We start from the raw sequence: 27773 nt of genomic DNA, 5'->3' as shown, positions 1-27773 counted from the left end.
TTTATACTCCTTGATTCTTCCGATCAGATGTTCAATATGAATATGTCGTCTCGCCATCTTTCTTGTTGTGGAACAGTCTGGCTCAGGCATTTCACGGTGTGCCAAATCATGTGCAGGAATATTTAAATCTAGATTCAATTTCTTGATTTCAGACTCAATGGTGAATCCTTTTTCTGCCATGATAGCGTTTCCTGGTTCACCATAGCTGAACTCCATCATTTTCACACATTTCTTGTCGAATCCACATATTTCACTAATATTTCGATCTGAAATGGTCCCTGTGAACAGTTCCTGCACACAAGTAAGTGCACCACAATCCATCAATCTTTTCAAAGTTGTGATTTATTGACAGTCAATAATCATTATAGTTTTGAGAAATCATGAATGAATGCAAATGGTGCATTTTTAAGAACCACATATCTACATGACCAAATCGAAATTTAATGAAGCAGTTACATACGGTTGACCCAATGGTTTAATACTATGCTTACAGCAATACTATAAATTTGACGTCAGTAGGATAAGTCGGGCAATTCAGAAAGAATTTATTGTAGTCTTGCATAAAATTTCAGCTTCTCCGCATCTTTTGACATTATGATGCTCCTCTGAGAACTGAACTTCACTAGCAATAATTGTCCGTCAATTTGTAATTTTCCTGGACGAGTTTCCTGTTTTGTGCTTCTACTTCTTCCAGAAATTTGATTTTCTTGCGTTTTATCCATCGACTTCCTCTGCAGCTTCATTAAAGATATCCATCAAGCCTGCACAAAATATATAATATGTTTATTTTACAGAGCAACACTGCTGTGCAGGAAACCTATCAAGGCGTACTCGTCCGACTCATGCAACGTATCACCGAGCGCTACCAATTTCAACTATTCATCTTATTATTGAATATATTGCTCTCAACAATTTCAATCCATTACACACCATCAAGCAGCAAAACTGGAGTAGAATAAAACGAGACACACACCAAGTCGATTGTGGCATCAAGTGTCACTGCATTTCAGATTGGACTCATTTTGAAACACAGAATTGTTTCATCTAAATTATGTCACGATTCAATATTTTTGGTACAATAATAGATATATCATTTTATTAATAAAATGAGAATTCAGATGACTACAAGGAAGTCAACATGACTGTATCCAGATTTTACATTCTTCCATGCATGTTATTGGCTCTGGGAAAGGTACAAGCGCACACCAGGAACGGTCTGGGTAGCCATCTCCAAGTTACACAGGCTATTAGTACAGTGTTTATCCGGCATTTGTCCTGACTGATTCAATATACATGAGCTAGAACAAAAAATGACGATTTCAGCTGGGAACGGATGATATTGCCTAACATATATCATATTAATATGATCATTAAATATGCAGACAAGTGTCCAGTGTAACAGTAATTTGCTAGATAATGATGCAGACTGTAGACTGTACGATATACGATTCCATAAATAGAACGCATATAACGCTAAGCCCACATAATGAATACCCCACATATCATGACTCAGGATTAATCTAATACATGCTATTCGGTACGACAATCCTATAGTATACGACTAAGGATAATACAGCAATATTGTTGCTTCATCTGAAAACTTGTCAGAAATCCATTCATTTGGACATACCATGCTGATGAGTGCTTGCCACCGTTCATGTTCATTGTAGGTTAGAACACTGCAAATACATACTAGCTCTACGTTATTACCATTCACCAAAGCCAGCTATTCCCAATTCAATGTAATTTTGCTAAAAACCTTCATTTTTCAACCTATTTCCATAAGCGCTAATAGTAAGCTTGCCCGGCCTTGTTCTTTGTTTACATCCTGCTGCAGCCTGATTGGTTCGTGTCAAAGGTCACGTAGGTGTCTATTGGAAAGAACATTGTATATCAACAATCGTATCACAAAATATGACGTCACCAGCATGAAATTTCGAATGAGAGAGCGTTCAATGTACTATTTTTAGGTGGTACACGAACTCCTTTTGTTGACAGAGTTTTGGTTGGTGTATTTTGATAAAAGTTGATTCCAAGGCACACAAATGGAATTGTGAACGGCCTCGCCCTACGATTCGAAATCGGTCGTCTCGATAATTATTCGCACAAATCGGATTATCCAACAGATGTTTGCCGATGGCAGAATTAATGGCCTTTGATCGATCAGCATCAATCTTAAGTGGATGAGTTAAGGGTGAACTTTTATCAAAATACACCAACCAAAACTCTGTCAACAAAAGGAGTTCGTGTACCACCTAAAAATAGTACATTGAACGCTCTCTCATTCGAAATTTCATGCTGGTGACGTCATATTTTGTGATACGATTGTTGATATACAATGTTCTTTCCAATTCTCTACTAGTTGCTGACGATTACCCCTGACGAGTGTCAGCCGAAAATATTCGGGTTCATTTCAATATGAATATACTATTTAATTGGATTGGTAGGAGTAAACATCCAACCTAACCCAAACTTAGCTTGACATAACCTAACCACTTATCCAGAATCGAATTCCTATTCTCCTCTAAGCCCTAACCCAACCCTAGTTTACCTTAACCCTTCGTGAAATCGCCAAAATATATACCGACTAGTTTTGGATCCGTCACCGATAAATTGCGATTAACCAATATAAATGGCCATTGTAATGTCCAGTGCCAAATTCCTAAAGAATACATATCACGCCTGTCCTATTCTATTCCTTTCCCACAAGTGGCTTAGACATATCTACGAAATCGCACATCCTAATTGTATTGTAATTGTAGAATTGTCCGCTAACATGAAATTAATTTATATTTGAATTGCATCGAAGAATAATTTGACGACCCGCCGACACTGGATCACCAGTCACAACCACTCCTGCACAACGAAAATGTTTCAAATTTTTTAACCCTGCAGTCGATTTTTTTCAAACTGGCTCGGTCACAATGGAAAACAAGTTTTACACTGACATGTTTATGGTATTATTTTATTATTAATAATGTATAATAACAATAACAGCAATGAAGCAGTAACAAAATCGCAAAAATAGTATATAGAATAAACCCTATAGTATGCATGCGGGGCGATAATTGAACTTCGGCAAAATTCTACTAAAACGTTGTACATCTTGAGTTGCCGTTCCGTTCCGCCGGCAGAAGTGCCATTTATACAAAACGCAGTAAATTGCACTGTAGTGCTTGCAACAATTAGGCCTTCAGCAGGTGACAGCCATTAAACCATAATCGGTTTCTGGTCAGAGATGAGCATTGATTTAGATTCGAAACAAGCAGATTCTGCGAAATTCGATTTGGAACTTCACGAGTAAGATTCAAAAATATTAAATCCACGCATCTCTGCGCTTTGATAATAATTAAACAAACAAAGTCATCATATATATAGTTCACCGATCGCTAATCACGAAACGGGCAATGTATGATGTGTTGGAATATGAACCATATGGGCAAAAGTGGCTAGAAGTATTGCGAAATGCGCCTTATGTCGCCCATTTCACACGACGACACACCTTACCAAAAATTAACCGTGCTCAGCTACCATAATTAGAGATTGGATAGTTTGCTTGTTTGTTTCTTTCTGGCGCCCTAATGAGCAAATCCAATCAAAATCGCTCATGGCAACACGGAAGCAACTAATGATCGTGTTACGTCACAAAGCAGCCCTCGGTCGGTAGTCGTCAGGCTGCGGGGCTTTTAACTTCACCGTCTTGCGTTTCTGCTTTTTCGTCATCGACTTTTCCGCGTAGTAATAGCAAGCCGCCAGCAATCCAACATTGTCACCGAAAGTCGTGATGACGCAAAGTATGTTAATTTGCAAACTCAAGTCGTATAAAGAAGTAGCTATAAAAACCGGGTAGCCAATGGGTATGAAAGCCGCTATCGTAACTGTGGTCATGTCAGACAGAGCTGCTATTGAGGCGCAAATCAGAGAACGCGATATGGTTCTTTTCACGCCCTCTCTAATACTGGTGTGTTTCCTGCTGTTCCTGTTCGTCAGTTGACTGCGTTTGATTAATATCATCGGGTACACGAACAGAAACACAAGTGTGATTTGCCAAATCACCATCACACCTGTTATGATATAATACCTACTGGCACGGGCCCTCTTATCGTCTCGGGACTGATTTGCTTTGAGAGTGCAGCCTGCGTCGTTCCAGGAGTAGATAGAAGGGATGGAAAAAACGCAAAACAGTGTGGTATAAGAGCCTAGCATGATTAATACTAAAACCCAACTCAGGATGTTGGCGACAATGCCAGTCATCTCGCGGATCATCGGTAGTCCGTATATGATGCGTTGTCGATACCACAGAAACCCGTAAGTTGCTGCTACCGCTATGAGATAAAATGCGTTCAACACGTCCAGCAGAATTTCGCAGTTCTGCAACGCGCCGGGTATGGCGGTTACGTAAAACATTACTTGGCTCATTATTAACCGCGGCAACGCGCAGACAATAGCTGCAAGACACACAACATACATTTGTCTGCCGTCCAGACTGTTAGGAGACTGTATAGCCCGGCGTTGCCTGTGCTTGATCAAGTACAGCACCAGGTTTAATATAATCCACAGCGTTACTGTAATAAAGATAGCGTTTGTCGCTTGACACCATTTTAGATAAGTGGGTATGTCCGCGTGTGGCTCCTCTTCGGAAGAGCTGTTCACAGTCACAGTATCCGATGGAGCGTACGCGAACGGCGTACTCGCTGCGGGTGTGAGATCCATTATCTTCGTGATGACTGCTTTTCGTCGGATTGTGATGTGACAGTGGCTTCATGCAGATTATCCGTTAGTGGCGAACCCGCAGGCTTGAATTCCTTGTATTTTCACGCACAGGCGTATTCTAAGGAGTTCCCGTTACATAATAGCGGCATCTGTAAAACAGAATTCACCTCGTTTGGTCACTGACGATAAATTGTTGATCTCGGGGTTTCGTGAATAATTTAAGGACTATCGAAGTCACTGTGATCAAAGCGACAGGGAAAATACTTCATATATGTAAATACTAATTTTCGCCTGTTTTCATCTCGACTGCTATAATGCAGAGCGCAAACAGTGGCAACTGACCACACTTATTACCTGCTGAGCAGTCAATTAGCAGATTTTCGAAATAAACTGTATTCAGGAATATCTATTATTTATTCATTTGCGAGATTATCTATATAGCAGGGTTACCATATCTTGGAATTAGGAAACGAGGACACTTTTTCAAAATTTTCAGACTTAAAATACTGGGATAAAATCCGGAAAAATGGTAAATTTTCCACGACATAAGTGTTGGTTGACTGAAAACAAGGTCAACTTTCCGGCTCAACTCCAGAAATACAGTTTTTCTTTCACACTTTACGTTAGTTGGCTAAAAAAAAGGTCACCACTTTCGTTCGAACCACGAATTTCCTATTTAGAGTAATTTATGCCCATCTCCAGTCGAATCTATCAACTATTTTATCTCTAAAAACTGTAAATGAGGACGTATTGCCAAAAAGAAGGACATTCAGGCGTCATTCCTCGGAAGACATTTTCAAAAACCCGAAAAAGGAGGACGTATGGTAACGACGTATGGTGAACGATATGATAAGTGATAAATTGGGTTCAATCGAATAGAGAAAGAAAAACGCTCACTCTCAACCTAGAGATGGGATATAGGATCTCCCAGTGGCGGCTCGTGACAATATCGGGTGGTGGGGCAAGGGCTGCAAGCGACTTTTTATCAAGATGACGTCACAATGGCGTTTTCCAACGTAAACAAGTAACTTAATGATGGTACGGTAACATGAATTTCCCGGCAACAGTGATTTTAACGTATGTGCCACGAGAGGTCCGCTGGTGAGCTGTGACTTGAAGTGTGGTAACTGCGTAAACGGCGTACGGAACAAAGATTCAACACGGTTCATGTTCGCATTAGACCTGACTAATTATCTGCAGAAATGGAAATGACTATAACTCGAGAGATAGCGTAAGCCTAATTGGAAAGGTCAACGAATTCGGACAGATACGCAATTGTTATCTCATAGATTGGGCCTGTCCTATTGAATCCAAAACATCATTGTAAAGGACTAAGAATAGCAGCCTCGGAAATTTGGTCTCGGTACAGCATAATAGATTTTGGCCTTGAAACTGGAGACTGTAACACGACACATTCGTTTTTATTACTGTCTTATAGGTCTGCTGCGAAATCGCCTTGGAAAAATATATTACCGAATAAATACGTGGATGAAAGCCTTAAACTTGGTACACTGTTACATGACATTATCGAGAAGTGGCCTCATGGCCCTTTTCGGTATGGTACACTGTCAAAATTAATGCGAACAGACCAACACCGAATTTTGCGTAAAATTTACTGAGGAATAGGCTGATCAAGTGACGAGGGGTTGTACGCAAATGGCTTGAAGGCCACAATTTCACGGTGAAATTGACATTGGAGAATATACGATCAAAGTAAATATTTGAATGCAAACTGAGAATGATATCATCATCTCACTTAACGTTACCGCAGATACACCGGCTTTTGCGTGAAATCCGCAATGTGTTGTAGGCTAAAGTGTCAGATCGGAGCACATCTTTACCATAGTCGACCTTGATAACGAAATTACTGCCCTAATCATTGAGTGTCAACCTTGAGACTTGGCACAGCGTTCGATACTAAAATCAAGACATACCGTGCAAAAGCTTATGACGGATCTAGGTAAGGAGCATCGTTAAAATCAATAGAGACCAATACCGGCTTTGCGTATAATCTGTTAGCGATAAATGACGAGTCAGCTCTCACTCGAATTAGGAAACGAAATTACCACTAACACAGTTCAGTGACAAACTTAAAACTTGGTACAGCGTTCGATACTAACATTAAGACTTACCGTGCCAAATGTCATAACCGATCTCAGTATTGAACACCGTCAAAACCAATGGATACCAATACCGGCTTTTGAGTAAAATCTGTTTGCGATACATGACGGATCAGCACACACTCAACTTCGGAAACGGAATTACTACCCTAAACTTTAAGTAGAAACCCTGAAACTTGGGGCAGTGTTAAATACCACCATCACGACGTGACATAACAAGTTTCAAGAGTTTTCATGGTGTGAAACCCCATTAAAATCGACCTATACCAACAAAGGTCGACTAAACGCATATGACGGTAACAGAGTTCAGCTATAGATACGATTGTTACATCACACCTTAAGGGCACAGAGCTATCGTGCCCCGGTTGCTCGGTAATTTTATGAATAGGAGAGATATACAATTAAATAGTATATTCATATTGAAATGAACCCGAATATTTTCGGCTGACACTCGTCAGGGGTAATCGTCAGCAACTAGTAGAGAATTGGAAAGAACATTGTATATCAACAATCGTATCACAAAATATGACGTCACCAGCATGAAATTTCGAATGAGAGAGCGTTCAATGTACTATTTTTAGGTGATACACGAACTCCTTTTGTTGACAGAGTTTTGGTTGGTGTATTTTGATAAAAGTTGATTCCAAGGCACACAAATGGAATTGTGAACGGCCTCGACCTACGATTCGAAATCGGTCGTCTCGATAATTATTCGCACAAATCGGATTATCCAACAGATGTTTGCCGATGGCAGAATTAATTGCCTTTGATCGATCAGCATCAATCTTAAGTGGATGAGTTAAGGGTGAGCTTTTCACATCGCGTGACGCACGTGTTCTGATAAATCTGGGGACATGTTGGTTTATGCGGTCCTGCAGACGTCTTGACGTTCTTCCCACGTAGCCACAATCACAGTGGCACCTATATTCGTACACTACATTACTTTGTTGAAGTGCAGGAAGCGTAGGAGAGAGTAAATCACCGTTTCTTTATTATGCGCGGTTTTGAGAGAATAGACAGTGAAAGCTTGTTATGAGCGCTACCGGGGCAAGCCCCGGCTAGGCATTCGCAAAGCGAAAACACAGAAGAGAATTTGATTTTCGCATAGACTTCGCTATATATGGGCATTTACAAGCGAAAGGACAAGAAGTATACGATTTTCGCTGTGATTTCGGTTTATATAGATAGGTGTGCGTCTATAAATGGTAAAGAATTGTTATTGAACAGAATTTTAGGTGGGGCAATGCCCCAGTTGCCCTATAGGACGAGCCGCCACTGGGATCTCCTTAGATTTCGGTTTGATCGCAAAAAATCTGTGTTGCAAATCTCATAAAGCAGTGGTTCTTAACCTTGTCACAAGCGCCCCCCAAGGGGCGCTGGCGATTTTGAAGGGGGCGGAAACGCTCAGGGGGCGATATGGGGGCGCTGAAGAAAAATGGCTTCGCCGTAGATTATGTGGTAGTAGGACATATCCTTAATGAGTATTCAGAACAAATTAACATCCAACAAAACATGTCAAATCCCAAAATTTTTGGTCGAGCTGCGTGACGATTTTTGCTACATATGTTTTCATAAATGTAGCGGGTTATTATAATTCACGTAAAACGAATTGCGCGTACTTTTAGATCGCCAATTAAATCGTCAAAATATTTCTTCGTCGTATCATAAAGGATGATACTATCCCGTGTTGTGGTTCACAACCTCAGATGAACCTTATATTATCTGAGTTGCTTTGTCTGGAATACATTCATGTTAAAATTAATAACTGGGTAGAGTACTAAATTCAATGTGAGCAGATATATGCATCCAATTCTCCGTTGACTTACTTATAGTTACACAAAGCACTAAGACAAAATCCAATACCATTAATTTCCCCGTATTGCCAATCGTCGATGTGAATTCGGGAGGGTTCGAACTACGGGGTATGAGACTGCGCCCGATTGTTGATATAACAACCTCGATTTGACCCTGAATATACGACGCACAAGTATTATATTGTATATTATAGTCGAATGGTGCTCGAGCGCGATTGAAGCGCGAAATATTTCCAATACCAAAGTCCCAAAAAGACCGAGTGAACTCTGACCTCTTACCAAGACCGAAACTGCTGCAACCCAAACCCGCAATCGGTTAGCTCGAAGTGTGCCCTAAATTATTTCGGTGAATGAACATAAATTGAACATCATGTTTTTACGACTCCCGCACGGAAGAATACGCATAATTAGAGAAAATAGAAATAAACATTTCGGCTTCGGCCATTACCACGCCACGATGCACAAAGGCATATGAAGTTCCGGTGAATATGGGACTCCGAGAAGTGTGTCAAAAGATCGTCAGCGAGAAAACCTTAGCTGAAGAGGATTACCCTTATGTTGAGCGTAAACTTCGATGTATATAAGTCTAATTGTCCATAGGTGTTTAAATCGCTCGTGCCGAATTATCATGTCGTCGCAAACTGCTCCCCACAGGACAAATAACATCCATCAGAGAAAATTATTTGCCAGTGACGAAGTATCAATTTTGAATCACGTGCTTACTTCAGTTTAATACGTTTATGCGTTTCAATAACTTTTGACTATATAGCGGACAAGAGGTAACAAAATAACATGTAACGATTTACTTGTACCAACAGGCACGCCCAAATATGTTCAATTATTAATTACGTGGCCTTCATTTTCCAATGCAACAGCTCACTCAGCGCTACTGGTAAATCTGATTACGTGGGCTGAGAGAATAAAAAGTTTATAGTGACATACATATGCAATTACAACCTATTTCATTCATGCATTATAGGAAATTTTGGCTCCCAGGGCAACCAGGCCACATAAACTTTGCTTACCATCGAAATCGCGCGACTGGGTTCTTGGTGGCCAAGCCATCTCATGAGTTTGGTTTATCTCGCTATAGGTGCCCAAGACAATCGTTTTTAGGGGGGCTGACGAAGTGCTCCCTGTTACCCATTGTCTTTATTACAGTCCTTACAATATGAGGTGGGGGGCGCTGGAGCACGATCATTTTTGAAAGGGGGCGCTGGAAGAAAAAAGGTTAAGAACCACTGTCATAAAGCAACCCATTAATCATGGTTCTATCCTATACCAATACTGAGAAAACTATGACCGAGAATGGTGGTGCCAAGGATGCCATTACCGAGAATGGACGTTACCGAGAATGGACATTACCGATAATGGACACTACCGAGAATGAACATTACCGAGAATGACCAATGCCATGAATCTAACTTACTGGGACGGACGTTGTCGAGAAATTTATACCTAAGAATCAACACCGAATGTGGCAACGCCATGATGCACATGCACACGACCTCTTCATATATGCATAACATGCCTGCATTGCATACAGTGTACATTCTCGGTGATGTCCATTATCTGTGGTGTCCATTCTCGGCAATGACTTTCTCGGTATTGACCGGTCACCGATAATCTTACACCTTCACTAAACTGTACAGCGGCGAAATGTTAGTCGTATTTCGTGAACGAGGCGAGATTTTGAGCACCTGCCAGGGTTAAGCGTGAATCTGCACTTGGTAATTTTGGCATGATTGAGATTTACCACTTTAACTTTGTCTCATTTGAACGAATTTTCTAGTCATTATACCCCAGCTTTGGTGGGAATTTGAGTGATTTCCCGGATTCCAGACTTTGACTTCAATGTATTGTATCCACTCTCACCGTTCAATCAATATAAGACATCTCTGCCGCCAGAAAAAGTTACGTCTTGAAAATCGTGATTAAATATTCACTCATATAGCAACCCGTTAGCATCAAACTACGGTATAAATGTCGAAACGACGCTCCGCATGGTTGCATTGCTGACATCGATTGAACTTATCCATCGTCGCAGTGTCAATAACTCTTACGTTAGGGATTACCGTTTGCAATCGCGCGAGGTTGAGCACTGAACACTGAACAGACACGCGTCAAAGTCGAAAATACCACATTACAGCACGTCGCAGAAGTCTGACTCGTGGTAGCAGCCTGGGAGAATGCAAAAGTTGCAGGATTGTAGCGACAAAGTCGCGCTATACTGACGACACAATCACGACATCAAATTAGTACTTCTTTTTCTTTGGTTTGGTAAGTGTGAACAATTCCAATATATTCAAAGTAGTGGGAATCTTTACCAGAGTCAAAACATAACAACATGCCTCAACAAATTAACTTAGCAATGGACACCAGAAGCTATCTCGTGAGACCCTAACCGTGTCGCATAGTTGCCCTAGGGGTCACCAACACGCGGCTCGTGTTCATATTTTGCGGCCCACGACCCAGTTTGAGCTGGAATACAAAGTAGGATTTGGATTTTAAAATAATAAACCCGCATATGTCTAATAATTGAGACATACGCTGCGCATTTGAATGTAAAAATTACACTGTGACTTATCAAGGAGACTAATCAGGGAGAAACCCATATAAATTTTGATACAAATCAATACCTCATAGTAATAGTAGTTCTTCAGACACACACTCAAAAGCATTGACTGCTTGATACTGTTGCACACGACTATAAACGCGAGAGCCTTTAAAAGTTATAACGATGATGGATAAGACAAGTTATCCAATTAAATTCAGTATCTATACGTTTGCAGCATCAATATATCTATCAGTTAGACTACCATCTTACGCGAATTGAAAATTATTCGCACAGCTTTAATACAACTGCGATATCACCGCCGGTTGCATCGAATTCACACGTAGTGCTGTACCCCGTCTACAATGCCATCATTGTTAAATTATCACAAGTACATAACAAGTGCTCTTGGCGTCCTTATCACAAGTGCTAGCATAATAACACAATCCAACATAGCGTATAGAAGCGGCGCAAGTAATTCCCTGAGCTTGCGAGACTTGCTTATTAAAATGGTGCTTTCTATCAGCCATATTCCACCCTACACATACCAACGCTGCCGCAAGTCTCATGACACGCGTCGCGATATTACAATACGGCACAAAGGAAACTATCAAGTTCATAGCGTACAACAGCCGGGTGGTAATACTTGCGATGATCTCCTATTCCTGGCCAGCAGGGCCCATACATTGAACTTAACTCCAGAACGTTGGCAATAAAAATGCGCACAATCGCCTTATGCAAACAAAGCGGCATTCCTTTGTCAGAATTGCGTTAAACGACCTGGCGATCCGCGCGGATAGGAACTATATCAATCTACCAGATATGGGCAATGGGTATGAATGGATTTGTATACGATAAGAATTAATGACTATTTCAAGGACGGATTTTAATTTATATGCGACTTTTGAAAAAAAATCTGCCAATAATATTATTATTCCGAATCCCCATCCCAATCCAAACGCATACCTACGGAATCGTATACCTAAATCTGGCATAAATCGTTATATCCGTTATCTGGCTCTAACAACGTTAACGCCAAGGCCACGCCCGCGCCTGCCTTTTCTGTCCAGTCCAAGAGAGCAAGCTCCTAGATATAGTCCAGGATGAGGTGACGCAGGGACTTTACGCCTATACTACCTATGTCGCACAGTCAACGGAAAGGGTTCTCCGTTTCCCCGTCCACAGACTGGAATATCGACCCGTTTTCCGGATAACTGCGACGGCCGACAGGAGTGATATTCATGAATTGCAAAGCTAATATAATTACAAGGATGTTGCCCTCGAGAATTGCATTGAAATGCATTTTCGAGACTTTATTAGGTGCATTTCAACCTTTGGGACCTAACTCAATCGTGGTGTACTGAATCAATACCGAGAACTGCGTTTGCCGTGGCCGTATTACGTTTTCGACTCATCGATTTCACTTGTCTCGGAAACAAACGATTCTTAATGTCTTGCTCATTGCTCACGTTTACACACAAATATCTGTATTTCTCAGACAGTAAGCATTGTTGCATTCTTTTCACGTGATTTCACTTCGCATATTTAGGCAACGGTGGCAGATATAAGCACGGATTTAGATTCGAAAGTACGGCTGGACTCGGAATGGCTTTTCAACTCTGTTGAGGCAGGATTTTGATTTAGACTTGGATATGGAATTTCGGATAGAATTTTAAAGTCTTTCGAAGCTGGATTTGGACATGGAATTTCTAAGCATTTTTTACTACCATTGAATAAATATCAGACTTGTACTAGATTTATACCGTGGTATAACTCTCAGGTAGGTTCTGGTGTCTTGTCCCATGGGTGTATAACTGTATATACTGTATATTCCCATTCGTACACCAGGGCTGTTGAGTTAAGTTCACATCACCTTTATGAAAGAAATTGCCATAAGGACGTTGACTGATATGTTATTGAAGGTTCCATCTATTTGCAGTGTGATTACTCGCTGTACATTGGTCGCGATAATACATCTTAAGAGTTCGAAAGAAGCCACCTCCAAATACCTCTCGACAAAATATAATTTTTGAAAATATTAATCGGATCCTTTTCACACATTTAATATATATTTCTTACTACTACTACTACCACTTCCGAGCGAGATAGTGTAATGGTGATGCGCCCAGCTTCTTGATTGGTAGGTCGTTGGTTCAGTCCTCGGCCAGACGAAAGACTCGAAACCAAGGCTATCCCGCTTGACGGTCAGCATTCGGGGATAGCATGGAGAAGAAAAATCTTAGTGGTGCAGACAATAGTAAACGTACCGAAAGGTTGTATCGCATTTCCATCGTCAAGGCATCTCGATGGCGCAGACGAGAAAAAATTATTTCTCTCTCTCTCGTTTACTAGAGAATTGCAATAGCGTGGTTAACTACACGTCCTCTTTTAACGGAATTTGTCCTCTTTTTTCAATGAAGTGAGAGTATCCTCGGAGGATGCCACAATGTCCTCTTTTTTGAGAATTTGTCCTCTTCTTAACGAAAAAGTAGTAAAATGCAATCGAAAACTCGACCACGACGCAGGGAACGTTAGAGTTTCGTAAAAAATCGGCGGGAGATCTTTTTTGGTCAACAGAGTACTATCGGTGGTGAAGTTTTCAAAATCACCAGTTTTCTTCTCCGGTGCTGGAGCTTTCATGATTTTTGAAAAGTGTCCTTTTTTATGGTTCTCAAAATATGGTAAACCTAGCTATTATAGTGATGCTTGTAATTGAGTAGAAATTCACGGGGTTATACTTGCAATATGTAGCAACGAATACTAACTAGTCTGATCACATCTGCATCTGTGCGAAGCGGGTGTTAATTGCTTTGTTAAGCTAATTCGACTCCTTCTTGTCTGTCACTGGACAGTGGACTGACATCCCAATCCTTGCGGTGTGTTTTGTACCGATGAAAAGAATCACGAGCGGGAATGAATGCACGTAATTTGCGGGTTCCGCAGCGGAATCTCTTTATAATTTCCATTTTGAACGGAACACTCTGCGAGCTCGTACTGCTGCGGTGCGGTTGGGTATTTTCTAATATCGTGTGATTTATTCGTGTCGCGCGGGCATCTAATATGGGACTGATATATTGCATGCAAAATGATCCAATTTGAGCTGCAGATATCTATGATTAGAATAGATTGCGTTGCGAACAAGGTGCCGTTAAGAGTTGTATTGTATCCTTCAACTGTATATACATACGTAGGGCGTATAGTTCCGAAATGGCTGCGGTTACGTAAATATAAATGGCCAACACGTCTTCCGGATATATCGTTAATATATAACTTCTGATCAACGCAAGTCACCCACTTAACACGGCTATGCCGAAGTACGACGAACAAGTGGTTGAGCGCATGTTTTCCGAGAACTGGCGACTCATGATGCCGGATACTGATGGATCAGTGTTTTGAAAGTGTTACGATAAAACATATTTCGCTACACAGGGGGATTACTGCGTTAATATTCGGGAGTTGAAAGACATGGATTCCGGCTTGGGTTTATACAAATGCCTTAATCCGGATCACGGATTCACATATAGCCTAGTGCTCAGCGCGAATATAAAGGCGTAATTCTAGAGAGTGGTTCTTAATTCATTTTCCCTAGTGCGCCTATTCAAAAATTATCTAGGTCTGGCGCCCCCCATGTTTTAAGAACTGTAGTAAAAACAATGGGTAGGAGGTCGAAGCCCGGTTGGTCTTTTTGGGTTGGGACTTTACTATTGGAAATAGTTCGCGTTTGAGCCCCAGGACCACGCGACTACTTAGCCATATAATGATTGCATGTCCTATATTCGGGATCAAATCAAGGTTGTTATGACAACCATTGGGAACGGGTTCATACCATCTGGTTCGACCCCGATGTTCACATCCCGAATTCACCTGTGCGATTGACGATGCGGTAAGTAAAATGTATTGGGTTTTGTTTTATTGCTTTGCGTGACTAGTAAATAAAATGTGATGTGAATGTGGTAGAGATCTTTGCACACATTGAATTCAGCACTGCATCCAGTTATTACCTTTAACATAAATGTATGCCAAAAAGCAACACATATTATGTAACATTCATGTGAGGTTGTGTGTCACAACACTAGACAGTAGACAGTATCATCCTTTATGATACGATGAAGAAATACTCTGACGATTTAATTTTGTAGCTTTCAAATACACGTATATACAGTTATTCATTTTGGCCAAAAGCTTCGAAGCGTCTCTAATGTACAAAGGGCTCTCAATCTCAGAAGTGATACAGTGACTCTTTCTTCGATTTAGTTAGACACACTGTGCGCTGCAGGATAGAATACCTATAGCTCGAAACATTTCGTGCTCCCCCCATATCGCTCCATGAGTGTTCCGCTTCTTCAAAACCATATCGCCCCCTGGGAGAGCTGGAGCCCAGGTTAGAGGCATATCGCGTTTGAACTTACGCATCAGCCTAAGCAAGAGCCACGTGGTTCACCGTGGCTATTTTCTCATTTGAGTATAATCTCTAAAGGGCTAAAGTATCTATAAGGACGAGGGATGGAAGTACTGCCTATACAGGTTCTTATTCGGATTTGGGAGCCACGATTCAACCAATTTTATACTTTTAGATGAACTTTGGCATCATTCAAAACGAATAGAAGAGCTCGAGTCCCAAACAGGAATATCATTTCAAAATACTAAATCCCCTCATGTTTTTGTTTAACCGCATAGCTATGAACTTGATAAATCCGCACCTATCTCCCAAGCGTATTCGTATAACTGCACGCCAGTCGTCACTCGTCAGCTTGCTGAATTAAACAAAACACTGATTAGGGTCGTACAATACTAGAACATATCGGGCAACTCACACAAATCATCTGTCAATCGTGGCAGAAATTATCCATAACGCTGTAATGTGATTTAATTGAGCGAAGAATCGTGACAACACTGTAATCTACGTATTTAAACACATCCTAAAGATATATGAGAAAAAAATCCACTACACATTGCACAACACCTTGCGTAAAATTTGACTCTCGAATAGGCTATCGGCTGAAGCTGAAACATGACCAATACACTGACTCGTGAACTATGTATACACTATACATACATTCTACAGACTAATTTACAGGATTCACCAACTTATTAAGCGCAACGTCAATTGATCGTTGGAATGAAATTCCTATGAAACTACAAACACTCTAATGGACTTATCAAATTCTACGCGGCACACGTCCGTTTACCGTTAACTCCTTGCCGACCGCTAATCAGTAAACTGGCGATCTCGTGCGAATAGACGAAAATTGATGCTTCATTCGAATAAAAAGGAGGCATACGTTGAAATTTTGACGTTACGAAAGTTGATGATTGGAACTGAAACGGTAATTTAATTTGGTTCTAAAGTTCTAAACCTCCGCTAAATTAGAACAGGACGATTAGCCGATATACAAACTCGAATGCAAAGCGACATATTTTCTAGAATCTATATATTACAACAATGGTACCAGAATAACACAAATAAATTGACATAGGCTGGTTGTGCTAGAATGGGTGTACTGTTCACTGTTCAGCGTATCAACAAAAATCACACTGCCGCATGTGAGCCCTCGGGCGTTTGTCGTTTGGATATATTCAAAGAGGTTAAGGGTTAAAGCAGGTTGAAATATTTCGAGAAATCCACACTCGTGAAAGTGAATGGAGAATACCCATGTCAAATTACGTTGACCCTGTCAATTCGCCCAAATGACCTTACGCATGCAGCAGTTGCGAGAGTCAACCGACTGAGGGGTGGATTGAGTAGAAATATCACGTTGCCGACAAACACATTGATCACGACAAGTCGAGGAACGTATACAATGCACAAACAATGGTTACGGGAGTCAACTTTCGATTCCATGGAGTAAAATATTACAGGGGATTGATACGCGCGCAGTAAATTGAATAGTATATGCACAATGCAGATGTAGCCTACATGATGAATGTATGGTATATAGCCGTCTTTATGGACAAGATATAAAATACCTTTATCATTACGCATACGAATGCACGAATTGCCCACAATTTCTAGTCGAGATATTGTTAGAATGTAGAATCTAATCAAATAATCTCGAATGCAAGAATTGTTGAAAGTCCAGTAGCAATAGCAATACTGTTAAGACTTTGTGGCCGAGATTAAGTCTAATTTTATCATCGCGAGGGTATGAATTATCGACAGAATGTTAAGTATTACGTATGACGCTCTGTCGGCTTTACATCTGATATATAGCAGGATAACATCATTACCAATTCAAGAATGGTCCGCAAATAGTGTGGAATGATTTTTTTTTTGTCATCGAGACTATTGCGGATTGTTCACAAACACATCATAGCAGAGATACAGAGGTTTTATGATGGAGAATGTAAGACTTGTTCGCAAATTCTATTATTATGATACTCTTCAGACTTAATAGCCGATATAAAGTCGACTTTTATCATGATGATAGAGATAGAGATACATAGGCATCGCTAATATATTCTAGCCGCGTGACGCGGCCTTGCCCAATGACCATACGCTATGGAACTTTCCCCGAATATATATATAGATATGAGACTACCTACCCTACAAACGGGAAGCGTTGATGAGGACAAAGTGACGCAACGTTTGCATGGTTACGGGTGATGCATAATTTATGTACGAAAGCGGAAATTTGTGTCGGCGCGTAATTCATAACCGCGTTATTCTATCAATAAAACATTGTCGAACACACAGGATGATCCGATCTAGACGTAAAACCAGGCAACACAAATATTACATGGGAATTGACGGAATGGCGTATAATGTGAATGACAGGACCTCTCCAGTAGCGATTTAAGAATCACAGTTCATTTATCGAACGCGGAACACTGGAGGATTACGGATTTCTGTGTGAGAAATGGGGTTCTGGAAAAATCATGTTCACCTTTAGGGATCAAGGACCGTGACATCGACTGCACGCTAATCAACGGACACGAGCATGGATTTCGGTGTACAAGATATAAAAAATTTCTCGCTGACTGTACTTGTACAATGTACATTCAAGGGCATTGTTCTAAAGCAGTGATTCTCAACCTTTTCGATCACGTAGACCGGCAAAACTTCAATACAAATGTTGCGGACCGGTGAATCTTCAAAAATCGACATTACCCCTAACTTTCATTACAATGCAGCTCAGTGTAATATTGGGAACTTTATTCTTTTTGATATAAGATATTTGTATGTGGTTATATTGAAGTTTCTGCAATGCGAGGTTCGCGAAGTGCTGATAAATATCACTAACTTTATTGTGATTATTCGTTATCGTTTGAAAGAAATGCGACTTTGCTGTTTGCAATAGCTTCTATTATACTGCCAAGTGACGCCTAATCGCACTGTCGGGAAAGTTCGAATAAAAGTCTCCAAAGCTTTCACATATAACTTACCCGAAACGAATTGATACTTTTAAATAGGTTTGTGAAATACATGCGTCATTGTGACATCCGCCCAAAATACACAATGCACTCTCTTCACGACACCATGCAGATAAATATGTTCCGAACTTCTAATTAAATAAATTTAAAATTTGATGTTTTATTTCCCTAATTAATCGAAAAGCATCCAACTTCTTGCATTTTGCGATTCAGATAGAAATTCGAATATATTTGGCCGACCGGCAGGAAAGTCGCCGCGGACCGGCACCGGTCAGCGGATGAGAACCACTGTTTTATAGTACAGTTTCTCGATAGAATAATATATTCATATTGAAATGAACCCGGGTGTTTTCGGCTAACACTCGTCCGGGGTAATTGTCAGCAAGTATATAGTAAACAATTTCAATATACAATTGAAAAGTATATTCATATTAAAATGAACCCGAATATTTTCGGCTGACACTCGTCAGAGGTAATCGTCAGCAACTAGAAGAGAATTCAAAATAACAGCGTGTATCAACAATCGTATCACAAAATATGGCATGGAATTTTGAATTATCGAGGCGAAGAAATTGCTTAAGCTCAACGCAATATTTTAGATGATACACGAACTACTGCTGACTCAAACTGGGTTGGCGTACTTTGAGAAGTCGACTACAAGGCACACAAATGAAGGCGTGAACGGCCTCTTTATCAATAACAAATCAGGAGTCTTTATTGTAGGCAGGGCAAAGTAGAGTACCAGGTGTTAATGACGCCGAACGCGAAAAAAACACTAAACTGCTCAGTCTCACAGAGTTCAAACTACACAAAGAATAATATGCAGGGCATACTTAACAAAAATTAACCTTTTTACATTCAAAAAATGAGGGCTATGCTATACGGGCTTGATATGAAGATTTTAGATTTGACGGTATAGATGTACGTACATCAGAGACGAGTATGGATTTGAAATGGTGGGATTTGATGATTTTGACCGGATTTAGCTATAAGATTTTTTGTCTATCTGGGTTTGAGTCAGTGTTGGGATGACTCGAGTCATCTTTTTCGTATGACTTGACTTGACTCGAGTCACTGTGCTAAAATGACTTGACTTGACTTGACTCGGCGTATCAGAAATGTGGGTTGACTCGTGACTCGGAGCAAAATTCACGAGTCAATTTCAAGTCATCAAGCAATCTATGTCGATAAAAATCACTATCTTGCATATGGTTGGATTGTAGGCGAAACGTACTCAACCATTGGCACAGGCTCGAATTGTATCTTATCAATTTGTAAATGGGAAATATATGGCATTTTACCAATTCGTTTCTCTATTCTCTATTCTCTATTTTGGCTGGTAACTATAAACTGAGGCCATGTAGTTTAACAGTTCTACGTATATATGAGCGATACAGCGCCTTCTTGCGTGTATGTTTAACTCTATATTCGTTCATCGGTTCAGAATCAACGACCATTCAGTCTGTAATTCAGACAGCTAGCAAAATGCAATGATGTAATCATGCCTCATATTTCTAAAAGGCAACTTGACTTGAATTGTGACTTGACTTGACATGACTCGACTTGACTCGAGTCACCTCCATAAATTGAGTGACTTGACTTGACTCGAGTCAACTTCGAAAATCGATTGACTTTACTTGACTCGAGTCAAAATGTGCAATGACTCGAAACGACTCGTGACTCGAAGGTAGTGACTTGATCCCAACACTGGTTTGAGTATGATTTGGAGCTAGAGTTTCAGTAATTTTCAATTTTCCAGTAAGCTGCGAATATCCTGAATATTCACCTTAAGCGTAAATATTCGAGCGAGGCATATGATGCATGCAACACGGCAATACCTTGCCATCAAAACAGTGGAATGAAAAATGTCGGAAGATTCTACGAACAAATCCGCGAATTCATGCTGCACTCGATATAATGGACCTCCGCATTACTTGTGGCATGCTGCTTCGCTTATCAGTCGACTTGTATTCTATCACTTATAAGCAAAATGGCCTATTGCACTTACGATCAATAAAGTACTCATCTCTTTTAATGACAGTTAAGCACATAATTAGCCGACCTGTCCATACCCTTCACATTATCTTCACGTTGTCACAAGGAAGTTTATGATTAACGAAAGATCTTGCTGGAGACAGGACGTTATCTCTGCCGGCTTATCTTACGGCAAAGGAAATAAAATGGCCACCTACTTAAAAATGTTATAATGCATTTGAACAGGCATAGCTAGAAATGAAATTGCTATCAAGTAAAGAAATATCATACAAAACTAAGAAAAGCTCGCGACTTGTGACATCACAATGATGAATATATCACGTGCCACAACCTGAGAGATATGAAGTGTCTGTGCTGTTGCACTCTTGCAAATGCCGCGATACATTAAAATCAGAATAGAGAGAGAGAGAAAAAAATATTTATTGATTCGTCCAACCGTAAAGAAAACCGATGTTTGTTAGTAAATACCGTGTACTTAATCAGAAGATTGCGACAATTGGCAATGATAAACCGGAGTCATATAATATCGCCACATCGACAGATATCACAACCGCCATGACATAGCAATGCCAGATGTTCTTAGGAGTTACAACGATCGGCAAAGCATTATCAGTGATTCTAATCAGTAACTTTAGAGCTGAGAGTGGAAGTTTACAGCAACAGGCCATTTATGGGCCATAGTGCGCCGACTGCCGTAACCAGTGGTAGCGAAATGCACTCTAGCCTCCAAATATTTAAGTTGGAAATTGTGAACTGTGATGTCATATGTATTCTAGACGTTCAAATGAATCCATTAGCTATGTGATAGCTAAAAAAAAACTGAATTCTTTGACCACCCCTCCTAAATATTTATGTGCAATTACGTATTATAACCTGACAGGTTGGTACACCGTATCATTCTGCATCGGTCCATATATCATAGATACAAACTCTGGCCGTACAGTCGTACACTTGCTGACGCAATCCTTTTCTTACGTTTCTGATTCTCAAGTCGCTAAGTCATCTTATAACAGGTGTAGGCCTACTGGCTCTATGAAGAGTCGAGACCTAATTTAAAGGAATCTGGCCACCATATCCAACCAACCAACGTCAGAAATGACTTAGCTTAGAACATGCGCGTTCACAATGGGAGCCTGATTTGACACGAAATTACGAAAATATGCGTATTGTTCGGGAGTTATAGATTAGGATAACGGCGTCAGCGCTATCACGGCAGGTGCGATACATTGCATCACTGCGGTCCTTAATCATCGAGTTGCAGCTGCATACGGGAACGCGCTGTACGTACCTCCGTTATTTTTAACATGAGTCATAGCAATAGCTGTGACAGCGATATAGATTTTATGTATGTGGTATTGTGGAACGTTGGCGTTCGATTACTCATGAAATGGTGATGTATGTTTCGCATTGGCCATCATCGGGGATATTCTCCATTCGATATTGGATATTGCCAGCTAATTCGATCATCATCGACCCATAGTGTTTATGTCAAGAGGTGTAACGAAGTACTTCTACTCTTCCAATTACTCAAGTAAGTTTTGCATACTTGTACTATACCAGGGTCACCAACGCGGTGCCCGCGGGCGCCAAGTCTCCCGCGAGAATCAGATGAGTCGCCCTTTGTGGCAGTAGCAAATACTTAAATGAGAGCTTTGAAATTCGAAGTAGAGAAGAGCTCCATGTTCAGTCGACCCTAAGGAACATGCGAACGCAGTTTGGGATCCGGGCGTTGTTTATCTTCGCCCACGCGGAGTTCGAAAGGGAATCTAGGAAATATTCCCGAGCCTCGACGAGGAAATTAGCGCTTCAGCGCCCAGTGCGACAACGCAACATAACTCGGACACATACGAGTCACCAAGAAAAGATAACTCTTGATCCCCGAAAAAGTAGTAATAATCGACATATATATCATATTAAAAACGTGATGTGATAGAGCAAAAATAACGCCAGATTAGAATTCAGCGACCCCACATTAGGTAAAAATGACCCAATCAAATCCTGGCGCGAAAATCGTGTACGGTACACCAGTATAATTTACAATTGAATAGTATATTCATATTGAGATAAACCCGAATATTAAAATAGTTTAGGGGGCGTCTGAGGGTTAATTTCAATATGAATATACTATCCAATTGTATATTGAAGTTCTGTACCTCCAAGAAGCGCATCAGTATAATCGAGGCACAAACGCCACCCCCCTTAACACCGACAAAAAGTTGTTTCGTATATTGCCCACACAAACTCTGTTGGCTCTTGTGACATTTTTAGATTAATAATATAGTTCATAGGCACCACGATAATCGTTATTTCAGTGTCACGACTCTGTAGTCATTTCCGGACACACATTATCAAGGAATAAAATCGTCCACGGCAATTTTATTTTCGACTTCGAATATCATCGTACTTCGTTGGGGTGCGTTAATGCTCTCAAAATTCATTTTTCTCGTTGTGCAAACGTTTATAAATGTGTGTTCAATAAGTCTCGCTTGTTAATAATGCTGTTATGATTGATTGTTTTTAAAATTGAATATTACATGACAATAACCATCTGTGGAGAGCGTTGGTGACGGTTTCAGAATAAAAGCACCTTATAGTTATACGACCGCGACAGACGTAACCACATATATTCATATACCTGTTCGAAGTGCACTAATATGGCTATTATTAGCGGATTTTACAAATATACTTCTGTAGTGCATAACTCCACTTTTACTCTCAGCCCCTTAATCGCCCAGTTTGTAGCTTGGCGACCGATTCAAGTTCGCTAACGTGAAAACCACTGGCTTGGACATACAAACAAGGAATTATAGTTGAAATTATTTTGTTATCATTATAATTTAATTGAATGAAATTTCCTCCCAAGTGTGTGCAGGCCACCTGGCGGTCGTTACAAGGATGTTTCCAATAACAGGGTCGTATTACGCGGTGAACACACGCGATGGATCCACCGGTATACCTTCAATGCGACATAAGCCATTGGCTCAAGGAGATTATTCCACTCAATTTCAAACGGGTTAAGATATATTGGGAAGCTTTGTGTAACTGTATAACTGGAAATTCCCTCCATTTAAACTGTATCCTGACATTAGCTTTAAGCTAGTCACACCTGCGTAACTGTGTAAAGAGAATATATTTTACTGCTTCCAGGCTAACGGTGTTTGTGGTCACAATATCGGTTTCTGCAGTTGTACTTGTAAATTGGAAATAAATAGACCTGTAACGGGTCAATGGTGGAATGTCCTCCGATATAATCATGCTTCGCGCAGAGATTAGTCGCGCAGCTACCGTGCGGTTCGAGACACCCAGAGAAACGGTGCAATTTTCGGATTTACGAGCAGTCCGCTAAAAACACCAATTATAGCCAATGCCGATATCTTCATTTCAAACGTTAGCATACCAGTCTGTACTGTACACGGCTATAATTACGTCACTCCTATACCAATCTTCGTAAGTGCATGTGAAATACATGTCCTTTGCCTGTATTTTTCTAACAAAAATTGAATGTCGGTCTGATAATAAACAACATATTTGCTGAAAATTTACCTACGATTTCGCAACGCAGTAGAGCAGCTTGGCTCTGTGACAGACTCATCTACGACATCGGCATGGATATATTTTGCAAGTAGCAGCGGAGCAAAGGTTACAATAAACATAATACTTGCTCTTTGTACACCCGGAGAAAGCAATCGATTCAACCACAACTGATATAATGTCTGGTGATTTTGCAACCTAGATCTCGTGAATACATGTCACGCGGCTTTAATTTCCAGCAGCTACAAGCGTACAAGACAATTGCACATATGGATATCTATACAGATATGCCAGTGGTTCTCGACCTTTTGAGCTTGCAGACCGGTCAAATTTTATAACAAACCTTGCGGATCGGCGAACCTTCAAAAATCAATATTATCCAAGAATGTAACTACGACAAATGTACATGCAATTCAGAAGCAAATATTGGGGAATTCAATGTAATGCGAAATTTGCGGCACTCTTTTTGATATTACACATGCTGTACTCTGTTCTCATGAAGCTCTGCAAGGCGAAGTCCTGTTAAAAAACTACTGACTTGATTCGAATAGTCCATTTTCGTTTGAAAGAATAGCGACTTCGCTTTGCAAGCCGCTATTATACTGTCAAATATCGCTGAATTGTACTGTCGAGACTTAACGAATTTCGTTGAAAATATCTCTTGTGTTTCACACATAGCTATAGTTATAAACGAGTTGTAGTATACTTATGAACAGTTGCAAGCCTAAGTCCAAAGTAGACCTTGATCTTTAGATCTTTCAATTCTCGAATAATAAAACTACTAAATTTGGTCAACCGTCAGGTAAGTTGACAAGGACAGGCACCGACATCTGAAAACCACTGCTATATACCTGACACGCGTTGCTGCTGTGTACCGCCATACCCATTCAATAGAATTTCGCAGCGGTGCATACGGGGTAGATATGGAAGTTAGGCATAATGAAAAGGGGAAGCTATACGTTCGCGTCGGTTAAGATGGTGTAAAATCACCGCATAGTGGGCGAATTTGTCTTTGCATTAGAAAAATGAAGGATTTGAAGATTCACGGTTATATTCGGATAGGAGCTACTATTTTCGCGAAACCGGACTCGAAGTTCGATTCAGATACCGAATGCGGTATGAATCACGGTCAATTGCTTCCGATTTTTTTAGTTTTTGAAACCTTACGACGTCATTTCGATGTCATGATCTGCTGGTACCGTGCGGTCATTTCACGTTTGAAATAGTCAGCATGGTGAGCATATAGTTCTCGGAAACAAACATATGTTCAGCCTGCCGCAGACAAGCCTATTAATGCAATCCTTTCTGCATGCTATCAAGAATAATAACTTTCTATACACGCGGAACAATGAACAATCTCCGATTAGACTAAAACCGGCAACGTACTGACCTGAGTCTAAATAGCTAGCCTGTGACCTTTTACCGATGGCATAATAAAAATAGAGTCGTTTCTCTATAAACACCGGATGCAATAAGTAAAATCTTAGCGTATCATCCTCGTAAATACGGCTAAACACACCGAGTAGGTAAGAAATTAATCGACCGGCCGTGTTAACACATGACGAATGTCGTGTAAATCAAATGCAAAAAGGATTTGTCTACACACGTCCATATGGAGGGCAACAATAACAACGCTGACCTTTATAACATATACAATTATAAATACTGATTGTTGTACTTGTACACTGTGTATTAGACATGCATATAGAATTGTGTTTGCTAACTGGTGGACCACGGAAGCAATTTGAGCTGAGCCACGATACTATTTTCTGTCTGTCTGCCTGTCTGTCTTATTATCCCATCAAAACTATGCAAGAAATGCAATATTGATTTTGTGTCTCGATTCTCTATCGCTATCAGCGAACGTTTGAACTAGGACTATCCAACGAATTTTGTCTCGGCGGCGAAATGACGAGTATAAGCAGGCTCGTAATGGCCTATGACAACGCAGGGTTTATAGCAACGACAGGTAATTTGATTACTATAACATAAATGGAAATCAACACAACAGAGGCGAACTATTCCCATGGTAATATGTCATATGCCGTGCAAATCGGTATCCAGTGAACTCGGACGAAGGTAATACTGGGACGTAATTACATTTGATGCGGTCATAACGTTGGTCGTATTAACTCAACCTAGCCCAGCAATAATTGCCACATACAGTTGGAACACAGCAATGAGTTATATTGTCGACCAGCATAGGATGGTCACAATGCGTATGGCCTGTATTATATTTGCTGCCACTCCGGAATGTTCAATATGTCTAAATACCTTGCACCGCATCCACGTTATCAGCTAAATATGTCACCGCATCATCGAGCGCAGTATTAAATCATAATATTCCATGGCGGCCTGCGGTTCTCATGCACTAAAGCCGACTGTCGGAAGTAATACCTCACATCGTCGATATCGAATTCGAGTATCCTTATCTCGTGGTATTTCTCGCCCTTCCGATAATATACAGCACAGGCATTACACGGTTGCAGAGATTTTTCGCGGCTGGTCAAATATTCCAAATATTTCACAACTGCAACATGACTATACCTGTTGGAAGAAAAGTGCCTGGTATAGCGAACACGTACATTAAGATTCATAATGTAGCTTTGGCTATTTGCACTGTAGCTGTAGCTGAGCTGACGCTGAACCTAATCTAAACATGGCGACCGCTCGCACAAATTTGTGGAGAAATCAGTGTTACATCATCTCTGCATACAGAGCTTTTTCTCTGCGTACGATACGATTATTCAACTCCGTCCGTGCAATGCAAAGCACTCCAACACAGAAAGTCGCACCAGAACAAAACATCTATTTAACCGAAAAGAATCGATCCGGTCGTAATGATGCTTATGTCACCCGTAGAGCGTAGCAAAAGTCGCAAGGCTCGGGTGAATTATGTGAGTCAACTAATTTCCTGGCGTTACAAACGCTCCGCGATATTTGGACGCGTCAGTAGCGCGTATGATCAGTCACACACAATCCCAATCGGCTATCTCGTTTTCTGTCAGCAATCGAGTGATAGGCTGTCAAGCATATCATCGATCGTGGGAATTGCTTGACTTCCCATTGACGAAGCGTCTACTGAACACAAACAAATGCTTTTTGCCCACATAGATACTTATATCTGCTTTCGTAGAAGAGCTATCTGCTACCAACCTAGGGAAATAGCGCGAGGACAATAATTTATAGTTTTCCATTCGGTAAGGTGCATAATTACGCTCACTCAAGGGGTGCGCGCGAGTATTATCGCATGTATTCTGCATTTACTCAGTTTGTTTAAAATGCAGACCTAATTATAAATGTATACACAATCCGGGGAGTCAGATTAGAGAGTGCAACATAGACATTGACTTAATACACTAACCAATACACACACATAGTGAATATATAGCCTACTATCTACATGTAAAAAGTTACTAGCGGATTAAATATTTCCTAATTTCCCAATCTTGTTCTAGGTCTGATATTGAAATCTAGTCTAAATCCCGATCTGGAACTCAATTCGTTGTTGTTGTTTGTGGTATTCATGGTGTTTGTCAACATTTACACTAGGCTAGGGTTACCATACATCCGGAATCTCCCGAACATGTCCGGAATTTCACCCTTAAAACTGCGTCTGGGAGGAATTTCTAAAATATGCCTAAATGTCCGGAATTTTGAAGTAAGCTCATAATT

At 40.5% G+C, this 27773-nt stretch overlaps 2 protein-coding genes across 7 annotated transcripts in view; one reads left to right on the top strand and one right to left on the bottom strand.

The window, feature by feature from the left end:
- Positions 1 to 27773, top strand: part of LOC145435942 (uncharacterized) — a 293102-nt gene that overhangs the window by 94309 nt on the left and 171020 nt on the right. The gene's annotated exons all lie outside the window — the stretch shown is intronic.
- LOC145435955 (uncharacterized) lies at positions 323 to 27135 on the bottom strand. 6 transcript variants are annotated; one of them, XM_080313234.1, is made up of 3 exons: positions 20279 to 22590; positions 15902 to 19578; positions 2950 to 4862 (listed from the first exon to the last, which is right to left on the bottom strand). In XM_080313234.1, the coding sequence occupies exon 3, from the start codon at positions 4711 to 4713 to the stop codon at positions 3643 to 3645; it is 1071 nt and encodes a 356-aa protein (XP_080169360.1). In that variant the 5' UTR covers positions 4714 to 4862; positions 15902 to 19578; positions 20279 to 22590; the 3' UTR covers positions 2950 to 3642. The 6 variants fall into 6 exon arrangements, 5 of the variants coding, with proteins under 5 accessions (XP_080169360.1, XP_080169358.1, XP_080169363.1 ...); XR_013914113.1 differs by lacking the exons at positions 2950 to 4862; positions 15902 to 19578; positions 20279 to 22590 and adding exons at positions 323 to 761; positions 26496 to 27135; XM_080313232.1 differs by lacking the exons at positions 15902 to 19578; positions 20279 to 22590 and adding an exon at positions 26496 to 27017.

Source organism: Botryllus schlosseri, chromosome 3 (genome assembly GCF_051294905.1).
Source record: "Botryllus schlosseri isolate E-star chromosome 3, Bs_hap1, whole genome shotgun sequence".
NCBI lineage: Eukaryota > Metazoa > Chordata > Ascidiacea > Stolidobranchia > Styelidae > Botryllus > Botryllus schlosseri.
Note: the sequence above shows the minus strand (reverse complement) of the source record. Positions and strands in the feature narration are given on the sequence as shown.

Bases quoted from the DNA above. Each gene is read 5' to 3' on its own strand.
- LOC145435955 (XM_080313232.1), bottom strand. From the start codon at position 4,713: ATGGATCTCACACCCGCAGCGAGTACGCCGTTCGCGTACGCTCCATCG.